Genomic DNA, 17,926 nt, shown 5'->3' with positions numbered 1-17,926 from the left:
AGTTAGGTTTTCTGATTGAATAAGTAAATATTATGTGAAGAAATGTCCTTTTGGACAATAAATCAGTAACAATATGTATCGCAATAGACTCATAATCAATATCAATAGATAATAGAACAGTGATAGAATATTCACTGAACTTTGATCCAGAACCACACAGCATTGTGGGGGATGTAGGCAGAGGAAAGGCTTTAGTTGCTTAACTTCTCACAGCCAGCTAAGCAAACTTGGTGGAATTGACTAGCTCACCCACTCTTTGGTTACCTAGCAACTCACTCTCTCCTTCGTTACCTAGCAACAGCCTGGTAAGTAACTGGCACAGTAGCAGTTTAAGGTTTCACCGCTGTGCCTCATAATGCCTTAAAAATAATAACAGTAACGGTAACGCCATCAGATTGGCAGTATTTCAGATATTTAAAACAAAAAACAAATCAATAAGTATCAATATCGACTCATATGATGTGTCATGTATATTGTGATACGTTTTTTTCAGCCGTAAGCCAAAAGAAAAGCGACAATGCAAAGAATGATGTTAAGTTAGGAGTAACGTTTGGGAAGTTTTGTTATCTTATTGAGGGCTTTCATTAAAGTTTATTTGCCTTGAAGTTGGAAAGCTGTGTGTTCCTGGCAAGATTTTCCACCTTTAGGGAGAGCAGCTTGTCCTCCATCCACCTCAGACCTCATCAATTCTCAATCCCAAAGACAATTAGGACAATCCAATAAGCTTTACTCTAATGCCGACCTTATGCCAAGCCTTGTGGCTGCCTCTCTGTGACTGTGCTTCCATGACTCAGATAACTAGCCCACATAAATAAAACGTCCTGAAACTGGACGCAGCAGAGGCGGAGTAAATTGATAAACTAAGCTAAGATTTAGAGAGGGGAAACGGGAGACGCGTCTGCGCGGAATAGGGATGAAGTTTCAGGGATATTCTAAGCACGCAGCGATAGTTTTCGCCCAGCTGTTACTGCACGGGGCTTTATATAAATCAAGGGACTGTCACACGATTTGTTCGACTGAATGGAGAGCTCAAGGCATCACCGCGACTACATCTACATGGAACCGCAGGGATCAAGTTACTGAAACTAGTATTCTCCCACTTCCAACTAAGGCCGTCATCCGAAAGGCCCTGCCAGTTGCTGTGCCCTTGAGTGAGACAGCGCCCCACTAAGCACATGTCGATCTGGGGATTACATTCAGGGATTTAGGAGGGGAAAGGAGGACGTAATCTGAAACTGTTGTGTCTTGTTGCTGTGCACTTTTCTTAATGCTGTGCTATCATGCAGCGTGCAGTGGTATTGTATGACCACTGCCCGAGGAAGTTCATCTGTGGAAACTATTTTCGTCTCGCCAGATGAGTGCTGCAGCATGTTTTGTATCTTCCTAATTTCATTAGTGCTTTTTAGAGCCACAGCAGATGTGAGTGGCTTACATTTTAGCCCTCCATAACTGTGTGTGTGTGTGCTTCCTAAAAGCATGAAATATTTACAGACTTGGCAAGATTACATAAAGTGAAGCGCCCTAGCTTGCATTTATGCTCTCAGCAGCGTAACATTCTCATGTGTATAATGAATATAAACCATGCATCTACAAGGCATTTAGCTGCAGCTCCAGGAAAGAAAAGGAAACTCTCAAACCATCTGTTTATGAGTTTGTCAGAAGCTTATTGTCAAACTTGTTTAGTTTAATGGATTGTGCCATGTTGCAGAGCCAAGATAAACAGTTTCCATCAGTACAGAAGACGAGACGCCACATTGGCTTCATTGCCGAGAAACATTATGTCACTGCATCCGCCATTTTGTGAGTGGCAAGTTTGCCTTAGGTGTTTGCTAGGAAAGTGAGGATTTTTTAAGGTTGTTTATGTGTCTTTTTATTGCTAATATTGAAGTTAATTTACAATATCTGCTCATTAAAAACCAAAATATAGCCACTCGAAAACAATTAAACTGCATTTAAACTGATCCTTAAAAATACACCAACCCACTTCGTTAAATATAAACATTTTAACCTACATGTTGAATTGAATTCCCTTTAGCTTTTAATTTTTTAGAGCAAAACTAAGGGGAGCTTTAGACCTTTATAAGCAGACTAGAGGGAGACATTATTTTAAAAAACTAAAATCCCAATGACATCCAGTGGGATTGAACTCATATTTTCTCCATCATAAAGACTCCAGAACCAGCAGCGCTACTCAATCTGTGATGCACAAACACATGGATAAATCCAGGACTTTGTTTTGTTATTATTGTTCAAATAGTTTTTTTATTTATTTTTAACAAATAAAGATCTATAGATCTTTTTATGATCTACCTGACAGACTTATTGAATGAGATGGCCGTCGTTAATAGAAAATAATCCTTGTTTTCATTAGCCACTCAAATTTATCTTGGTATCTATTTTATTTTCTCAACTTTTAACCCTAATATACACAAAGATACATACATACTTTTACACACACTGATATTATTATGGAAGTATCTCAAAAAATGTACATAGTCATCAGTTTGCAGAATTTATTTGTGTGGAATATAATTCAAAAACATAGAACCGCTCAGTCAAGATGTAAACTTAAAAAAACTGTTTATGTCTTACAAATGTTAATTAATTGTTAATTTAGGCCTCTGTGCAGCTTTATGATTAAAACCAGGCCTGTTTTAGTTGGTTTGGTGACAAATTGTAATGACACAAACATGTAAGATAATTATTTTCACTAACCTTTGTTACATTAAAACACAAGGCAGCCATATTGGATTGGAGATCACATGTTGTACCAAAATATCTGCCATTATAAATCAAAACTAGGACTTCCAGGGAGAATTTCAATATTTACCGCCCTCTCTAGCTTTTTCATATTAACAGATTTAATATTTTTATTAGTACCATGTTTTTTGGCAAGGCTGTCACTTGAGTTGTGGCTGTTTGTCAGATTGCCCATTTTTCTTCTAACTTATAAATTTTAGGTTTGAAATTGTTCCAGTCTGAGGGTGTAGCAGCACTGAGACCCAGAATTATTATTAGTTTTTACTGGGAGTCTGATGGGACGCACTCTTATTAAGTTTGTTACAACCTGTCAGACCTAAAAGGTTTTTACAGCCATCACGCTTTGACTCGATTCTTTCACTAATCCTTATGAGAAATCTTTTTTATAAGTCGTCTCCTCTGCGTTGGACACATTAGTTTTATTCTGTCTTTTGTGCATTATGTAAAATCTTTTTTTTGTAATATAACCAATCAAGGGCAAATAATTGGGCGTCTTTTGTTGGAAGACTTTATTTATTTTTTATTAGAATTTGCTTTTAATAATCTGTTTTCTGAAGCTCTACCAAAGTAAAATATGGTTTGCACAGCACAGACATTTAACACTACTCTATCAAAAATGAGAAAAGCCTCAAGTTGTTATTCAGCAGGTTGGATAAACAGCAGGTTCTCCATTCAGATGTTGTGTGTTTGCAGTGAGCCGTGTGTGTGATTATAAGTCACGCTGGCATGGAAATTGCCAAGGCCTTGTGCTTGTACAGTATTGGCTTGCTGTTATATAGCACTAATTAAAAAATAATGCATGTCTGCTCTTGCCCATCTGCTATTAAACCCTGTTTAGCCCACAGGTTTGCTTTGAACTGCTCCCTCATTACTGCTTCTCAAAGAAATATCATACAATAGCGAGTTGAAAAGGGCAATGCTTGAATGGAGTCTGAAAGGGGAGGCTGTACTTGGCCTTCAAATACACATTCCTTCGGCTCAGTGCTTCCTCTGTGGTCCCCCGCTTCTGGCCCACTCCCCCTCCCACTCAAGACTCAGTTCCCACAGGGGACTCAGCCAAAGCAAACTCCTCAGAGGAAGTCTCCCTCTCCTTCCAGTGTGAGGGGAAAGAAAGGGATGCATGTCCAATCTGGGCCCTGTGGGACTTGCGAGGCGGTAGGATGTGCGGGGAGGCTGTTATGGCTCCGCGGCCGTGCTGTGTCTATGATGTGGTGGTGAGTAAAGCCTGTGCGGCTGCTCTCCTGTGAGGTCAGTGTCATATTTAGCCAGCAGGTCCCTTGTGGTGTCTGGGAGTGTCTGTTTTCTGGCTCTATTATGTCTAGCGCTCACAGCCTTCCTGGAGCTGGAAACCTCAGGGTAGAAATAGTACCAGACGAGCAGACATCCTTTGTCAGGAAAACAGCAGTCACGTCAGTAATTACAGAGTCTGATTACAGCGGCCCGGCAGCTCTTAGAATACCACTGGCCTGGACCCAAAGTCAGGTGAGGGGTCGAGTCACCGTTGAGTGGGACGCAGTCTGGAGGAGGTCTGGGTTAAAGGATTTAACCTACAGTAGCAAAAACAAACACTGAGCTGTGTGTGTGAAAGGTGTGTGAAGTGGCGACTGGTTAGACAGGTGGAGACGTGAGGGGAGTGTCCTGACAAACATGCACACCTCATGAAGCACTAAGCCTGCACTTGTAAATACAAAGCAAATAAAAACGGGAATTTATCATTGCGTATGTTTAACTGGAGTTATTTATTAAACAGCCGTTAAAACTATTTCCAGTTATTTTATGTTTACATTGTGATTTGCTCTGATAACATAGAATTTAGCAGGTTTCACAATTGACACACATTTTATGTGGGTATATTATTTTAATCCTATTTCAGATTAAAAAGTCATTTTATGTCTCTTTATTTGTCAGCCTGGGGAGAGATTTGCCTTGAACCAAGGGGTTCACACTGCCCAGCTAAAAGACATCTAAATAAATTATTTAATGTATAATAATTTATTAAGACCATTTGCAGATCTGGAATAAAAAAATATATAATGTTTTGTGATTAAGGCATGAAATGTTACTAAAATAAAAATATGAAACTGCTGAGCTCAGGTTGCTAGCCTTTAGATAGCTTAGCTTTTAGATAGCTTCTGCTAAGATATCTAAAATGGATATAAACTTCAATCTTTTAATATGTTCTAACAGTGGGATCTATCAAAAGTTAAATGTTTCCTTGGCAACCACAGTTTAGATAGGCTGTTTTTCAGTAACAACTACAAATCTTAGTAAAGCAAATTTGTTCTTAGTGTTAGCATTCTTACTAAGTTAGCTAAATATGGTTTTGAAACTGAAACTTTTTAAATTTGTTATAGCAGTAGGGCATGTTAAAGATTTTCCTGAAAACCACAGCTAGGAAACAATAACTACATACGATTAGAGAGTTTGTCTTTTGTGTTACAGTGTAGCTAAATTAGTTAAATCTGTACACGAGCCAAAATTCTCGCTCCAAAACAAAAACTTTCTGAGCCACAAAGTCTTATGTCTTTCTTAATTTTTATCAAGCTGATACATTAATTTACAAAATAACAATTTAGAAACCACGCTCTTCACCCTGAACACACAATTCCTACTGTGAAAAATAGTGGGTGTAGCATTATGCTAACCATTTGCCAGATTTTAACAAAGACTCTAAAAAATGTAACTTATGTTTAAGTTTTAAGGGGTTCTATCTCACATGCTTTAGCTGGATATTGACTTATAACTATCAATATAAGTCAATATACAATGACTTATATTTATTGACAGAAAACAAACCTATTTCTTTTATTTTGCTTCAGAAACCAAATATACCTTAATATGAGTTAAAAATAATAATGGAAACCACCAAGGCACTTCCACAAAAGTTAATAATCGTTCTTATTTCCATTAATGGTTAATACAGCCAATCGGTACCAAATAAAATAAATGATGCTTCTGGATTGGCTGCTTTGATTGGAAATGCTAGCCAATAGCATGTCAGTTAGCATTAGTGTTTCAACTTCTAAACCTGCATTTTCTTTTGATTATTAAAGATGAGCTCTATGGAAAAATCTTTAAGTAAAATAAAAATATAGCTAGTTCTGGTCAGCTGCCTTATGAGACATCACCAGAGGAATAAGCTCATAGAAACATTTAGGAGGGAAATTTTTATCATAATTAAGTGATAATGGAAAATAACTGTGACATATTACCTAACTCTGGCTATTAAAAACTCCCATTGAATAAAGTTTTAAATAATTTTAATGACTAATATTGAACATCCTCCTGAATTCCTTTTTTACAGTGCGTATGAGACATTTTTGTCTTTATTTTAGGTGTGCTGTGCCAGACCCAACGTACCACCTCCACCTCCATCAGACACACACGCTCCTATGAATACACACACCCTCCCACATGCACATACGTGTCTACACTCCTTTAACCACCCACCTGACCACACGTCCCACTCACAGCTGCATCCACACACACACACACACACACACGCACACACACACACACACAGAGCGTGGCCTAGTGTAGAAAACCATTCTAGACGTGATTCATTACCAGCCAGGCTTCTCGTGAAATTTCTATTTTTAGGTGATTACAGCAAAGCAGCGATAAAGATTTTCACAAACACACGTAAACCTGCAGGAGTGTTTCATTGAGGATTTCTGAAGGGAAGTAATCATTTCTCTTGGATCGCACGCGGGGAGATGGGAGTGTTGGCCCTTCCTGCAGGCAGGATGTCATAGTAGTGAGTAAGAGAGCGGGAAGCAGGTCTGTGCTGGCCTCTGCGCCTGACTAGGTAAACATATCCTCTGTCTGACAAGTGCAGACCCGAGGGCTGTGAGCAGGTTAGCCGTCCTGCAGCTTGCAGGAACGCCACAGTTTTTACAGGATTCAGCACTTTGCATCCAGACGGATACTTTAATTCCTCCCTGGTTTTGAGAATGCCCTCGAACTGCACATGACTCTGCAGTTCTGCGTCAACCGTGCGATCCCATCTGCAGTCAGATCCGACTGCAATTACTTTAATTTGTCTTCCTCCCTGTCTGCCTTTGGACTGCGGTGTCTCTGTGGTTCGGGGAGTCGATCTGCTCCACCTGACGGCGCCTCTTCTCCTTGGCAGGCAGCAGTGTAGCCCTACGCTGGCTGCCAGCCAGGCCAGCTTGAGTGTCTGCTCAGCTCAAAGGCCCGCTTACACACAAGCGCACAAAAACACACACAGATGCAGGCATGCCAAGCCCAGAGATTGAATGCTTACACAGACACATCTTCCATCCTTCTTGCCTCACTGTGGCTCTATAATTTGCTCCCTTTCCATGACCGTCTCTTATTTACTGTGGGAAGGAATTCTGAAACATCTCTTCATGTTCTGACAAATCTGTGTGCCTCTCATGAATAACACCTTTTACAGTCACAGGGCAGTAGTTTTTAGAAGTTGCAGGCTCTTGAAATATCCACTGTACTCTGTGATGTAATGTGTGCACTTCATCTCCGCGAGGATGTCGATGATTAAACCTCCACTCTCTGCCTCTCTCTGCAGTCCCCCAGCCCAATCCCAGCCAAGAGGGCCAAATTTGACAAATTACAGTCTCCACCATCTGACAAAGACAGGAAGCCTGACTGGTTGCAGTCCATATCCAAGTCTGCACACAAGGTTTGTGAGCTTTACAGCGTCTTAAAAGAAAGTATTTATAACCCAGGAACGTTTTTAAAAAATTGTGTCGGCTTACATAAACTTTGTTTCATGATTAATGTGACAGTGCAACATGAAAGTAGGAAAACGATGCATGATTTTCAAAAGTATTGCAAATAAAACTGAATCATGTGGCATCCATTTGTGTTATTCTGATACCTCTAAATATAATCCAGTTTCAGAGATTGCATTAAAAAGTCAAGTAATTAGTGAGTAGAGTCCGACTGTCCGAAAAACTGAAGTTATGACAAACTTTAATACTGACATTTTGAGACCATTTTCATATAAATAAAATAATATAATAATGTAAGGTTGCCCTCTCAAAGACTAATAAACTTTAATTTCATAAAGCATAATCCGCAATGAAACTGGAAGATATTTTACCAAAATAAAACACAAAAAAACAAGAAATAAAAAGGAAATAAAACTGAAACCGTATTAAAAAATCTTTAATCTAAATTCTCCTAAATCATCAGAAAACCATCAAGCTCATTGTAATTTATCATGTGATTAATTGATTAATTGCTTACTGCATTGAGTTTGTGAAAGTCTCTGAGGTTTGATGGAGAAAAATAAAAGCTTCATGAAGACAAAGGAAGACGGGAAGGAAGTTTAAAACAGGATGAGGTCACAAAACAGGACTCCAAGTTTTCAAATGTAATATTCGGTCCGTCAGTTTAAAAATAAATTTAAGCCGACTCCAGTAAAAACCTACCAAGTATTGATGGGAGCTTTGGATGAGCTGCAGAGATTCACAACTTTGTTTGGTGATGAAATAACTGTAACTCATCTTGAACGCACCTCCTCCAGGACGGAGCACGGTATTGGCAGCATCATGCTTCAGCAGAGAGAGAGAGGCTGGTGCTAAAAACAAGGAAATGCTGAAAGATAACCTGGTAGAGTTCGCAGAAGAGTTGCAGTTTTGTATTAATTTACAATCTAACATTTGATTAAAATTGGAAAACTTTATTTACAGCTGAAAACAAACATTTTCACTTTTTCTCTCACTGTTGAAGTTAAATTAGACTAAACTTTTATTGTTTAACGTTACTTAAAATTACCTAAGTTATTCATATTTATTAGAAAACTTAGTAAGAACATTTATTTTTAAAGAATTTTTGTGACTTTTTTGTATATTGTGTTTAAGCATTTAATTTGATCAGGAAGATCATTTATCTTGTTGTTGTAATGTAACGAATATTCATTATTCCTAATTTCTCAGCAACTTATTGATTGTGTAATTGATGTAAAGGTTGACTGTTTTTGTTGAATTAGTCCGATGTGTTGAGAGACACTTGAAAACATAAAATTTTATTATATTTTAGTTTACCTCATCCCTGCTGTAAAACGTAGGATACTGACACATTTTTAACAACAGTAATAAATCAGATCACTTTATAGTGAATTGAAACTGTCTTTTCTTCAGTTCATTTGTTTTGTTTTAGCTCCAAAAGTGGTGCTGGAAAAAGTTCAAAATGCTTGAAAAGTGGTTGAATTTTACTGTGGGAAAGCGAACAAGGAAGCAAAAGTTTTTTTTAAATTTTTCTCAGTTAAACACAGTTATACTATTTGTCTTCTATGTCTCTGTTTTGCGCTCAAATCTCCATTGAGGTTGTGGCTGCAGCATGACAAAAGGCGAAACAGTTCCCCATTTCATGGCGATGTAAAGCTTAAAGATCACAAGACTCACTCTCCTTTCAGTCATTTCATTATTATATATGTTTGACCTCCAATTATATGGCTGTGTTTAAAATAGAGGGGCCTTTGACTGCGTTCTCCATGGCTGGTTTAATGTTCTTAGTTCACAGAGTTTAACTGAAGTTGTTTGTTACTCTCAATAGGATCTGAAACAGGTCCAGCTGAAACAGAGGCCCTCTGCTTTCCGTCCCTGGTCTCCAAAAGCCGTGGAAAAGGAGAAACCCGTACCTCACAAGGAAGCTGAGAGGTGAGTCCTCTAAACAGATCTGTTTTCGTGTGTGCGTATAAAAAACAGAATATTTGATTTATGCATACTTTCTCCACAGACCCAACAATAGGAATCGTGAGACTCTGCTTTCTCCTCCGCTCCATCCCAACGAAAGCCACGTTTCAGGATCCAAAAACATTTCCATAAAAGAGCCACATAACAGCAAACCGACCAATTCGATGTGTTCTGGTCAGGCCGAGGACATGGACACCGATGGAGAGATCGACGTGGACGACTGCGATGATGGTAGGCTAAAAAAGAAATAAGTTCAGCATTACACAATCCGTCCACAAAGGGACTTTTTTTAGTTGCAAGTGTAGTTCATTGTAAGCAAAGTAGATGAATCACAGAGCAGCTATGGAGGGGGATTACAGAACAACTGCGCCATCTGGTGTTGGAAAGAAGAACTACATGTTTAAAAAACAGAAAACTTACTGGGGGTTTTTGTTGTTGTTCTAATATTTTCTGCCACATTCCTCTGAAATCTCTTCAGGTCCAGCTCCCTCCCTGACCTCACCTGCAGTGGCGTACGGCGCCGTTTCTCAGAGCCTGTCTCCCCAGAGGCCTCCGCAGGATCTGGCTCCCTGGCAGTCGGGGCCGGTTTGCCCAGAGATAGAGGCCATGAGGCAGATGCTGTATGCTGGGATGGAAACCAGAGAGGCCAGGGATAAGGTCCTGCAGGAGATCGTCCGGATGAGAGTGAAGCAGGAGGAGAAGCTGGCGGCTGCCCTGCAAGCCAAACGCAGCCTGCAACAGGTAACTCCTCCCCTCATGGTTACTTTGTGAGACATAAAATAAAGTATCCTACGCTAAAAACTCCTCAATAAATGCAGCTTTTGTTGCAGCCTCACAAAGGTGATCGATTATGCTTCCTTGAGATGGTTACAAAACAAAACATTACACAATTTATGCACAAAATTGTTCTTAGATAATAAGATTTCAGTCTGCTCAGTTGAGCCTATTTTGAGCTGTTTGTCACTTTAAATCAAAATAAGCTGCAGCAGGCCACGCCCCCAACTCAACGTTTACACTCTCATGTAAAGATAACTGGAAATACACACACAATTATACAACTGTACATCTTTGAAAAGCATTAGTAGAGCCTCATGCACAACCACAAAGAATGTAACAAGTGGTTTCTGAGTAGTAAGTCAACAACAAAACACTTGCCTTTTCCAGCAGCCATTGTACAGCGCATGCAGCAGTAAAACCAGCTGACCAAATATGCTGGAGCGATGCTTTTGTTGCTAGGTGACAGGCAGGGTTAGGCTGGAGTTGCTAGGTAACGGTGCAGTGTGACTCAAAAATTGAAGAATTTTTAAAACTACCCCAAAAGAAGAACTGGTTGCTTTTTTTAAGCAGTTGGTCTGTTTTTTAGGAGCAGTAGAAACCCAAATGGAAGTATAAAAATGTGTAAAAAGTGAATTTTGCATAATGCACCCATTTTAAAAAGACACTCTAGGAAACAACTCTTTTAAATTAAAGCTGTGGTTACACACATAAATATGTCTAGAAGAACTGGGATTTTTGTGTCTGATGAACTATTCCTCTTTTGATCTGGTTGCGGGTTTTGGATCAAAGATATTAAATATTAAGCTGAACTACTTTCATTAAACTGGAAATGGGTCACATTTATATTTAAAATCTCCTTGTCCTGTTGAGAATTGGACTTCTGTGCATCATCATATAAAAACTCCAGGGAAACAGGAGATCACTAGTTTAAAGTTCCTTTCAATCTAAATCAGGGTTCCAAAATTTTTGTCAAGTGGGCCAAAAATTAAAAAAAATATATAATTTTTTAAAACTACAATCACCAAATGTATATTTTAACCTACTCAACAGTTAACTAAGCATGGACCACTTTAATTAAACAAATTGACTAATCATATTAATGTAGGAATGGGATCATGGATCCAAATCTTCAAATGGTTTTTGCTTTGTTAAATAAAAGGAATCTGGAAGAACCTTTAAAAATGTTCTCAGAAATGAAAACAGGATCTAGTTCAGTCTTCATTTGAAAACACTTGCTGTATTTAGCTGTTTTAATGCATCAATTAAAAGCTGATTTTTCTGCACCAACTTTGCTCAATTCTTTCTTGCATTGTGGCCCCCGGGCCTCACTTTGAACACCCTTGTACTAAAATGTGCTTTTTATGTCAATTTAATGGGTAAATTTCTTATCCAGACACTCTGTTCAGCTTTTAAAAGTAAAGTCTGTTGCATTTATTTGGGGCACAAGGCGTTTCAGAAACAATTATTTCTTTACATTTTTCCCAATACAGATAGATCTCTAACCAGGTTTTTCAATTTGAGATTATGCAACTTTGATAAAGCATTAGTCTATTTAAAAACACACACATCGGTGCCAATTAGGCTGCTGCAAAGCTGGTTAACAGCCTGTGTTAACAAGCCTAAAACTTTGTGATTTTTTTTTTTTTAGGAGCTGGAGTTCGTGAGGGTGGCTAAGAAAGGCCGCCTGCGCGACGCCATCGAAGCCAAGCGCAACCTGCGGAAGGAGATTGAGCGCCTCCGTGTGGACTGGGAGAGGAAGATGAGGGACGCAGAGGAATCCTGTGGGCGGCTGAAAAGAGAGCTGGACAGAGAGAGACAAGTTCGCGTTTGCGACCAGGGCTGTGAGGCTGAACGTCTTCGAGTCAAGTACTCCACTCAGGTACGCAACGCCGCTGAATCACTAGAAAGAGGAGTAATTATAGTAATAATGCAACACTCAGATTCAAAGTTGCTTATCAAAATACAGAAATAAAAACTTCTAACATCAATTATGTAAAAAGCTCAACCCTTTCTGCTTGACTTTCTGCCTGATTAATAAACGGATAGCAAATGGTGCTAATAGGAGATTCTTTTTAACCAGGTTATGCTACTTAAGGAGTTCTGGGTAGAACATATTTACAAATAAGGTTTATTGTAAATTTTTTTTTTTTGCAGTTTTTTGCTTAATTACTGCTCTGAGTGTCTTTCTTTCTGTAAATATTTTTTTTTTTTGAGTTTGAATACTCCAGTTAACAATTACTAAATTAGGCGACGATTATTACAATGATCAATTTATCACAATTTGTCTGATTAATAATTCCAACCCTGATACTCAGCACCATCTTCAGGGCTTTTTATGGTTATTGTTGTTGTTTAGAAACTACTGAGCAACTACGGCAACACCATTTGGTCAAATTTGTTTTAATTTGTTGAACAAAGCTGGAGCAGACGATGAAATGAATGAGTACCAGTCCGCCAAGTGGAAAAGTGTAGGCCTGGCATGTTTGATGTGTTTGGGATGTTTTTGTTTCGCCCATATCTATTTCAAATCCACATATGTTAAATTGTTGGATTATTAATTCTAGGAACATTTTCTAAGCTGCTGCAGATAACAAGGCTTATATTAGAATAGGCCTGGACAATAAATCAATAACAATATATTACAATAGACACGTGATCAATATCAATAGATAATACAACATAATCGATAGCCGTCACTTTCTACAATAACTCTTTAAAGAATTATAATTCATATGAGCGACAACAGCATTAAATTTCCCTTTGGGGTCAATAAAATATTTGTGAATTTGAATTTTAAGTGAATATTCACTGAACTCCTCTCCAGAACTGCAAGGCATTCTGGGAGATAAAGACAAAGGAAAGACTTTAACCACTCATTTTCTAACAACCAGCTAATGAAGGCTGGTGGCATTAACGCTCTCGCTCTATGGTTACCTAGCAACTCGGTTACCTAGCAACGACCTGCAGCAGCTGCTGAAGGTTTCACTACTGTGCCTCATGACTGCTTAAAAATAAAAAACAACGTTGTGACTTGAAAACTGGATGAAACAGGAGCGGTCACGCCACCAGTTTGGAAGTATTTCAGATATTTAAAACAAAAATGTAATCAATAATATCAACTGAAATGAAATGTTTATGTCATGTTAAGTTTGGACAAAAAATTCAGTTTGTCAAAGAAGGTAAAGTTTTATTTGGCCTGTCACTCATGGACAGACCAAATTTTGCTCCATTTTTTTCAATCTTTTTTTTTTTTTGTTTTCAGTTTTTGAATTAAAAAATAATGTGTTTACTAATTGATTTAACAAAGTTTATGCATGTGCGGTTTTGTTGCGCAGATCGAGGAGCTGCATGTGCAGCTACAGCAGGCGGAGGCCGACCGAGAGCAGCTGAGGCAGGAACTTCAGGAGGAGAGAGAAGCTCGACAGAGCCTGGAGAGCGTGGTGAAAGACCTGCAGAACCAGCTAGCCCTGCAGGCCAGCACCAGTCCTCCCAGAGAGAGCAAGGACGCACACAAAGACACAAAATGCCAAACCACACAGTCCAGCAGAGGATCATAAACATGCACATGTAAAAAAAAAAAAAAGAAGAGAAAGAAAGAAAGAAAACTGGATGGAGAGACTCAATTGAAAGGAGCTCCTGTTGGGGAATGAAAAAAATAAATAAATAAAAAGTCACTTTTGTAGAGGAAATAAATCTGTCATATATGATATGTTATAGTATACATCAATATTATTATGAGAATATGACAAAAAAAAAATCACTACGTGAACTGGAAAGAAGCATGAGCATGTAAAAGAGTGAAGCTAAGAGAGACTGTTCAGCGACAAACACACACCGTTTCAGCGAGCCGTCCTCCTGGCGCTGCCCCAGAGTTTTGGTTTCGGTATAAGCTATTCTGAGAAACACAGCAACACAACACTACTTGAATATGAAGGGAAGGAATCGGCTGCCACTGGTGGAACGAGAGCGGACGACGAGCGTCTTCGTGCCACTCAGAGGTGTCACTGCAGACCACTGGAAGCTTACCACTACTTACCTTTAGGCATCTGCTCGACTTTCAGAAACACGTGGAGCATTTTAAGGAAACCTTCTCGCTCAGTTCCACCAGCAAGTGAAAAAACAAACGTATACAAACATATATAGCAGCTTATCTACCTTTTGTATTTGATATAAACCTGAAGTATTGGCGGTTCTTTGGTGGGCGGCCTTCATGCTCACCATTGTTTAGCTCCTAGGTATTTTATGTAAGTACTAGTTTTTGTTGCTCGTTGTGGTTTTGTTTTGTTTTTCACTCCCAAGCCATGCAGAGGATTTTTTTTTTGGTTTTGTTTTGCCCACATTAGTTTACAAAAGTTTTAAAAAAAAACACTCCTTTGAAGAAAAGAAAGTCCTAAACAGCTGTTAATGTTATAAAATGGTACTTTGGACTTTTTAAGTAATTTATAATCTACAATAATTCGCTGCCTATTGAGAGAAAGCGATTTTTTTTTTGTTTCTTTTCTTTTTTGGTCTCCGGTTTTAGGGCTCTTAAATCAACAGTGGCTGTTTGTATGAAAAACATTTTTACATATATACTAAATATGGATATCTATTTTTTTACTTTGAGAAAAGTAATTGCACTTTTTAAAGACAGAACCTAGCATTGTACTCCCTGTTACATTTTTAGAATCAGAAAGTAACACGAGCTCTGAAATTAAATTCACTTTTCCCTCAGTATACCGTCTGATGTAAATACAGTATTGTAAATAAGATGTTTGTTGGTATGGTATGTTTGCTTGCCCCATACTTAAGTTGATTATGCATATTATTTTTTCGTTCTTACTTGAAACCAAAAAGACAGAGAGACTACGGTATTTGAATTTGCAGAACTGTAATTTGATTGTTGCCCCAGTAACAGGGCATATACTGAGCTGGGTAGATTTATCGATTTTAACTGTTAGTAGTTGTGAGTTTCTCTCACCAAAAGAACTTTAAAACCTTTCACTTCATGTTATAGATGAATTATTTGATGAATTATAGAGTATATAGTTCACCTCTGACCAAAAACTCACAAATATATGATATATTTCTCAGCACTTCCAGCTCCGTCACAGATTAACTCAGACCTTCTGATGGTTTTTGAACCTTTTTGGTGCTCTCATGTGTAATAGACAGGAAACACTTTCATGTCTTATCATTACGATACTCTCGCTCAGTATTTGTTGGGTACAGTATAATAGCGGTATCCGTGTTATTTGCTGATGCTCCTGTACCTTTCTGGGGCCTGGAAGTGGGTTTTCACTGGCCTCTTGTTTCAGTGTTTTCCTTTTCCTTTCAGAAGACTTGTATAATACCCATTAAAATTTAAACCAGTTCTACTCAGTTCAGTTTGTTCTGCTTGTTTGTTTCTGTTTTCTTTAAAAACCAAACTGATTTTGGTGTGATTACATTCTTTGTCCATTATTCTTTATACAATAAATCTAATTTAGTAAGATTCAATAGAGCACATCTGTAAAACATTTGATTCTTGTCACAAATTATTACTTGAATATAAATTCAACAACCTCCCCACAGCATGATGCTGCCACCACCATGTTGCACTGTGAAAATGGTGTATTCAGGGGACATGCACTTTGTTTTCCACTATTGCTGGGTTGTAGATGGCATAGTACCGACGTCACACAACGCAGATGGGGGTCAGAAAGTAAATGCAGCTCGTTTACTTCTGTTGATCCAGATTCAAAATGCCTAAAATCTGTGTCTTGTACGGTTGTTCCAACAGTTCTAATAGAGAGAAAGATAAATGTATTTTTCATATTTTTAAGGTAGTTGGTAATAAAGAAGGTTTGTTTTTTGTTTTTTAACTTACCGAAAAAAGACAAGAATAGCGGATCAACTATCCACGGCTAGAAACAGGAGGTGTGGAAACTAACATTGCCAGAATTTGTAGCGACCACTTTCTAACAGGTAACGATCACATCGTTTAAATTGTATTTTCAGATATTTTATTGGACAGTTTCTAAGTTATAAGTATAGTAATTATAAAGGTAAGCGTTCATGATGCGAGTCACAGTGAGCTGACTATTTCCCCCCTGTCTCTGACCACGAATCATTTTTTAAATGGGGTTTCTGCAGATCGCTGCGGATGGTTGCGCTACATTGTAGAAATGCAGCGTGACTCAACATTAACATACAACTCCAGCATGAATTTGGGTTTACAGACTTATTTAGTAAAAGACTAAATAATTCATTTACAAATAGATCCAAGGTCATAGAAATAACATTAGTTATGTCGATCGCCTCGACGCCGGATGAATCCTCAAGATTATATGACAAGTCTTTTTACACTTGGACAATAAGGATGCCAAATATACGCGTATTTTTATTTTATTTTTTGAGATACCTCATCTGTTTCAGCCCATTTAGGGCATTAGCTCCTAGCTGTGATCTGTTTTGCTTTGTTTGGAACCGGAGAAATCCACTTCCGGATACCCATTTGAATTTCGCGCGTCATCCGGGTCACGTGTCTGAAACCCATCAAAATGTTAGTTTTGATCATTTTTGACCAGATCACATTTTCAGATGATGAATTGAACATTGTTCAGAAAGTTGTAGGTTAAAACTCCAACCAGCTATGAATTATGTCTCAATAATATTTTGTCCGGTGTGCAGGAAGATGATTAGGCATGAAGTAATGCTATTGTTTCACAAAGCATTTCCAGCTCTGGAAACAATTAAGAGACCTCTGCACTAAAAACCCCTTAGAATACCTCACAGTTATTATTCCACCAAATATTGATTTCTAAACTTTTCTTGAGTGGAAACATTTTTATTGGTGTTTATAAATGAATATAACATATATCTATAAAAAAGTAAATTCAGAGAAACCGATCATTTAAAGTGCTTTATTTTTTCCAGAGCTGTATATTCATGAGTCGCTTTTCACCATCAAACTGAAAGACGTTTCTAAAGTTTCAAAACCACAAAAAATGTTCTGTATAACATTCCAATAGTTTTAAATCACTTCAAGAAGACGGAGGAGAAAGCACTGTGAGTGACCAGAGTTTTCTCCTCCCTCCTGCTGCTCACTGCCAGCCAGCTGGCTGAAAGAAAACTGCAATGCTTGTTTTTTTCCCACCTCAAATCTAAATGTGAATGTTTGTAAAAACAGACAATGGTGCTGTGAAAAGTTCCACTTGTAGTTTTTTTCCCCTTTGAGTCAATAATGTTTTGAAAATAGAGTTAGTAACCTACAAGAGGCGATTCTGTAAAGCAGATGACTGAACAAATTAGCTAATCTTCTTAATATAAAAACCAGAACTGCACAGTAAAAGATAATTATCTGCTTAATAAGGAGTAAAACTAGTACAAAACTACTAAATTTTATATGTTTATTCTATATTTTGCTTGCGTTTATGTATTAAATGTGAATAAAAAAAATTAAAACTCCATTTTTGCTTCTTTACTTTAAATGAAAACAATTCGATCATGATATTTTATTGTTTATAGTTTGAGAGACGTTTAAATAATAGAGCTGCACATCATCCTGTTGCCTCTAGAGGGAAATCCTAACTCACAGTTTAGGAGAAAACATTTCCACCTTGTTTACACCACCTACCAAACCCTAAGTCTCAAGTCTTTGTTTTGCATTTTATTATCTTCAGATTTTTAAATGTGAAGATTTTTAAGCTGTAAATTGAGCAGTGAAGTCCTGCAGTCCCAGTCTC

The 17,926-nt window shown here is 38.0% G+C and overlaps 1 protein-coding gene across 1 annotated transcript in view; it reads left to right on the top strand.

The window, feature by feature from the left end:
- skib (v-ski avian sarcoma viral oncogene homolog b) overlaps positions 1-15,581 on the top strand; it is a 52,185-nt gene extending 36,604 nt beyond the window's left edge. Inside the window, exons 2-7 of the mRNA XM_044121137.1 lie at positions 7,310-7,423; positions 9,304-9,407; positions 9,487-9,674; positions 9,922-10,184; positions 11,869-12,099; positions 13,556-15,581. Coding sequence (XP_043977072.1) covers positions 7,310-7,423; positions 9,304-9,407; positions 9,487-9,674; positions 9,922-10,184; positions 11,869-12,099; positions 13,556-13,777 — 1,122 coding nt within the window. The 3' untranslated portion in view covers positions 13,778-15,581. The remainder of the gene's footprint in view (positions 1-7,309; positions 7,424-9,303; positions 9,408-9,486; positions 9,675-9,921; positions 10,185-11,868; positions 12,100-13,555) is intronic.
- Positions 15,582-17,926: the final 2,345 nt, after the last annotated feature.

The sequence above is a fragment of the Gambusia affinis genome, linkage group LG07 (assembly GCF_019740435.1).
Source record: "Gambusia affinis linkage group LG07, SWU_Gaff_1.0, whole genome shotgun sequence".
Taxonomy (NCBI): Eukaryota; Metazoa; Chordata; class Actinopteri; order Cyprinodontiformes; family Poeciliidae; genus Gambusia; species Gambusia affinis.
This window is presented reverse-complemented; position numbering and strand designations above follow the sequence as displayed.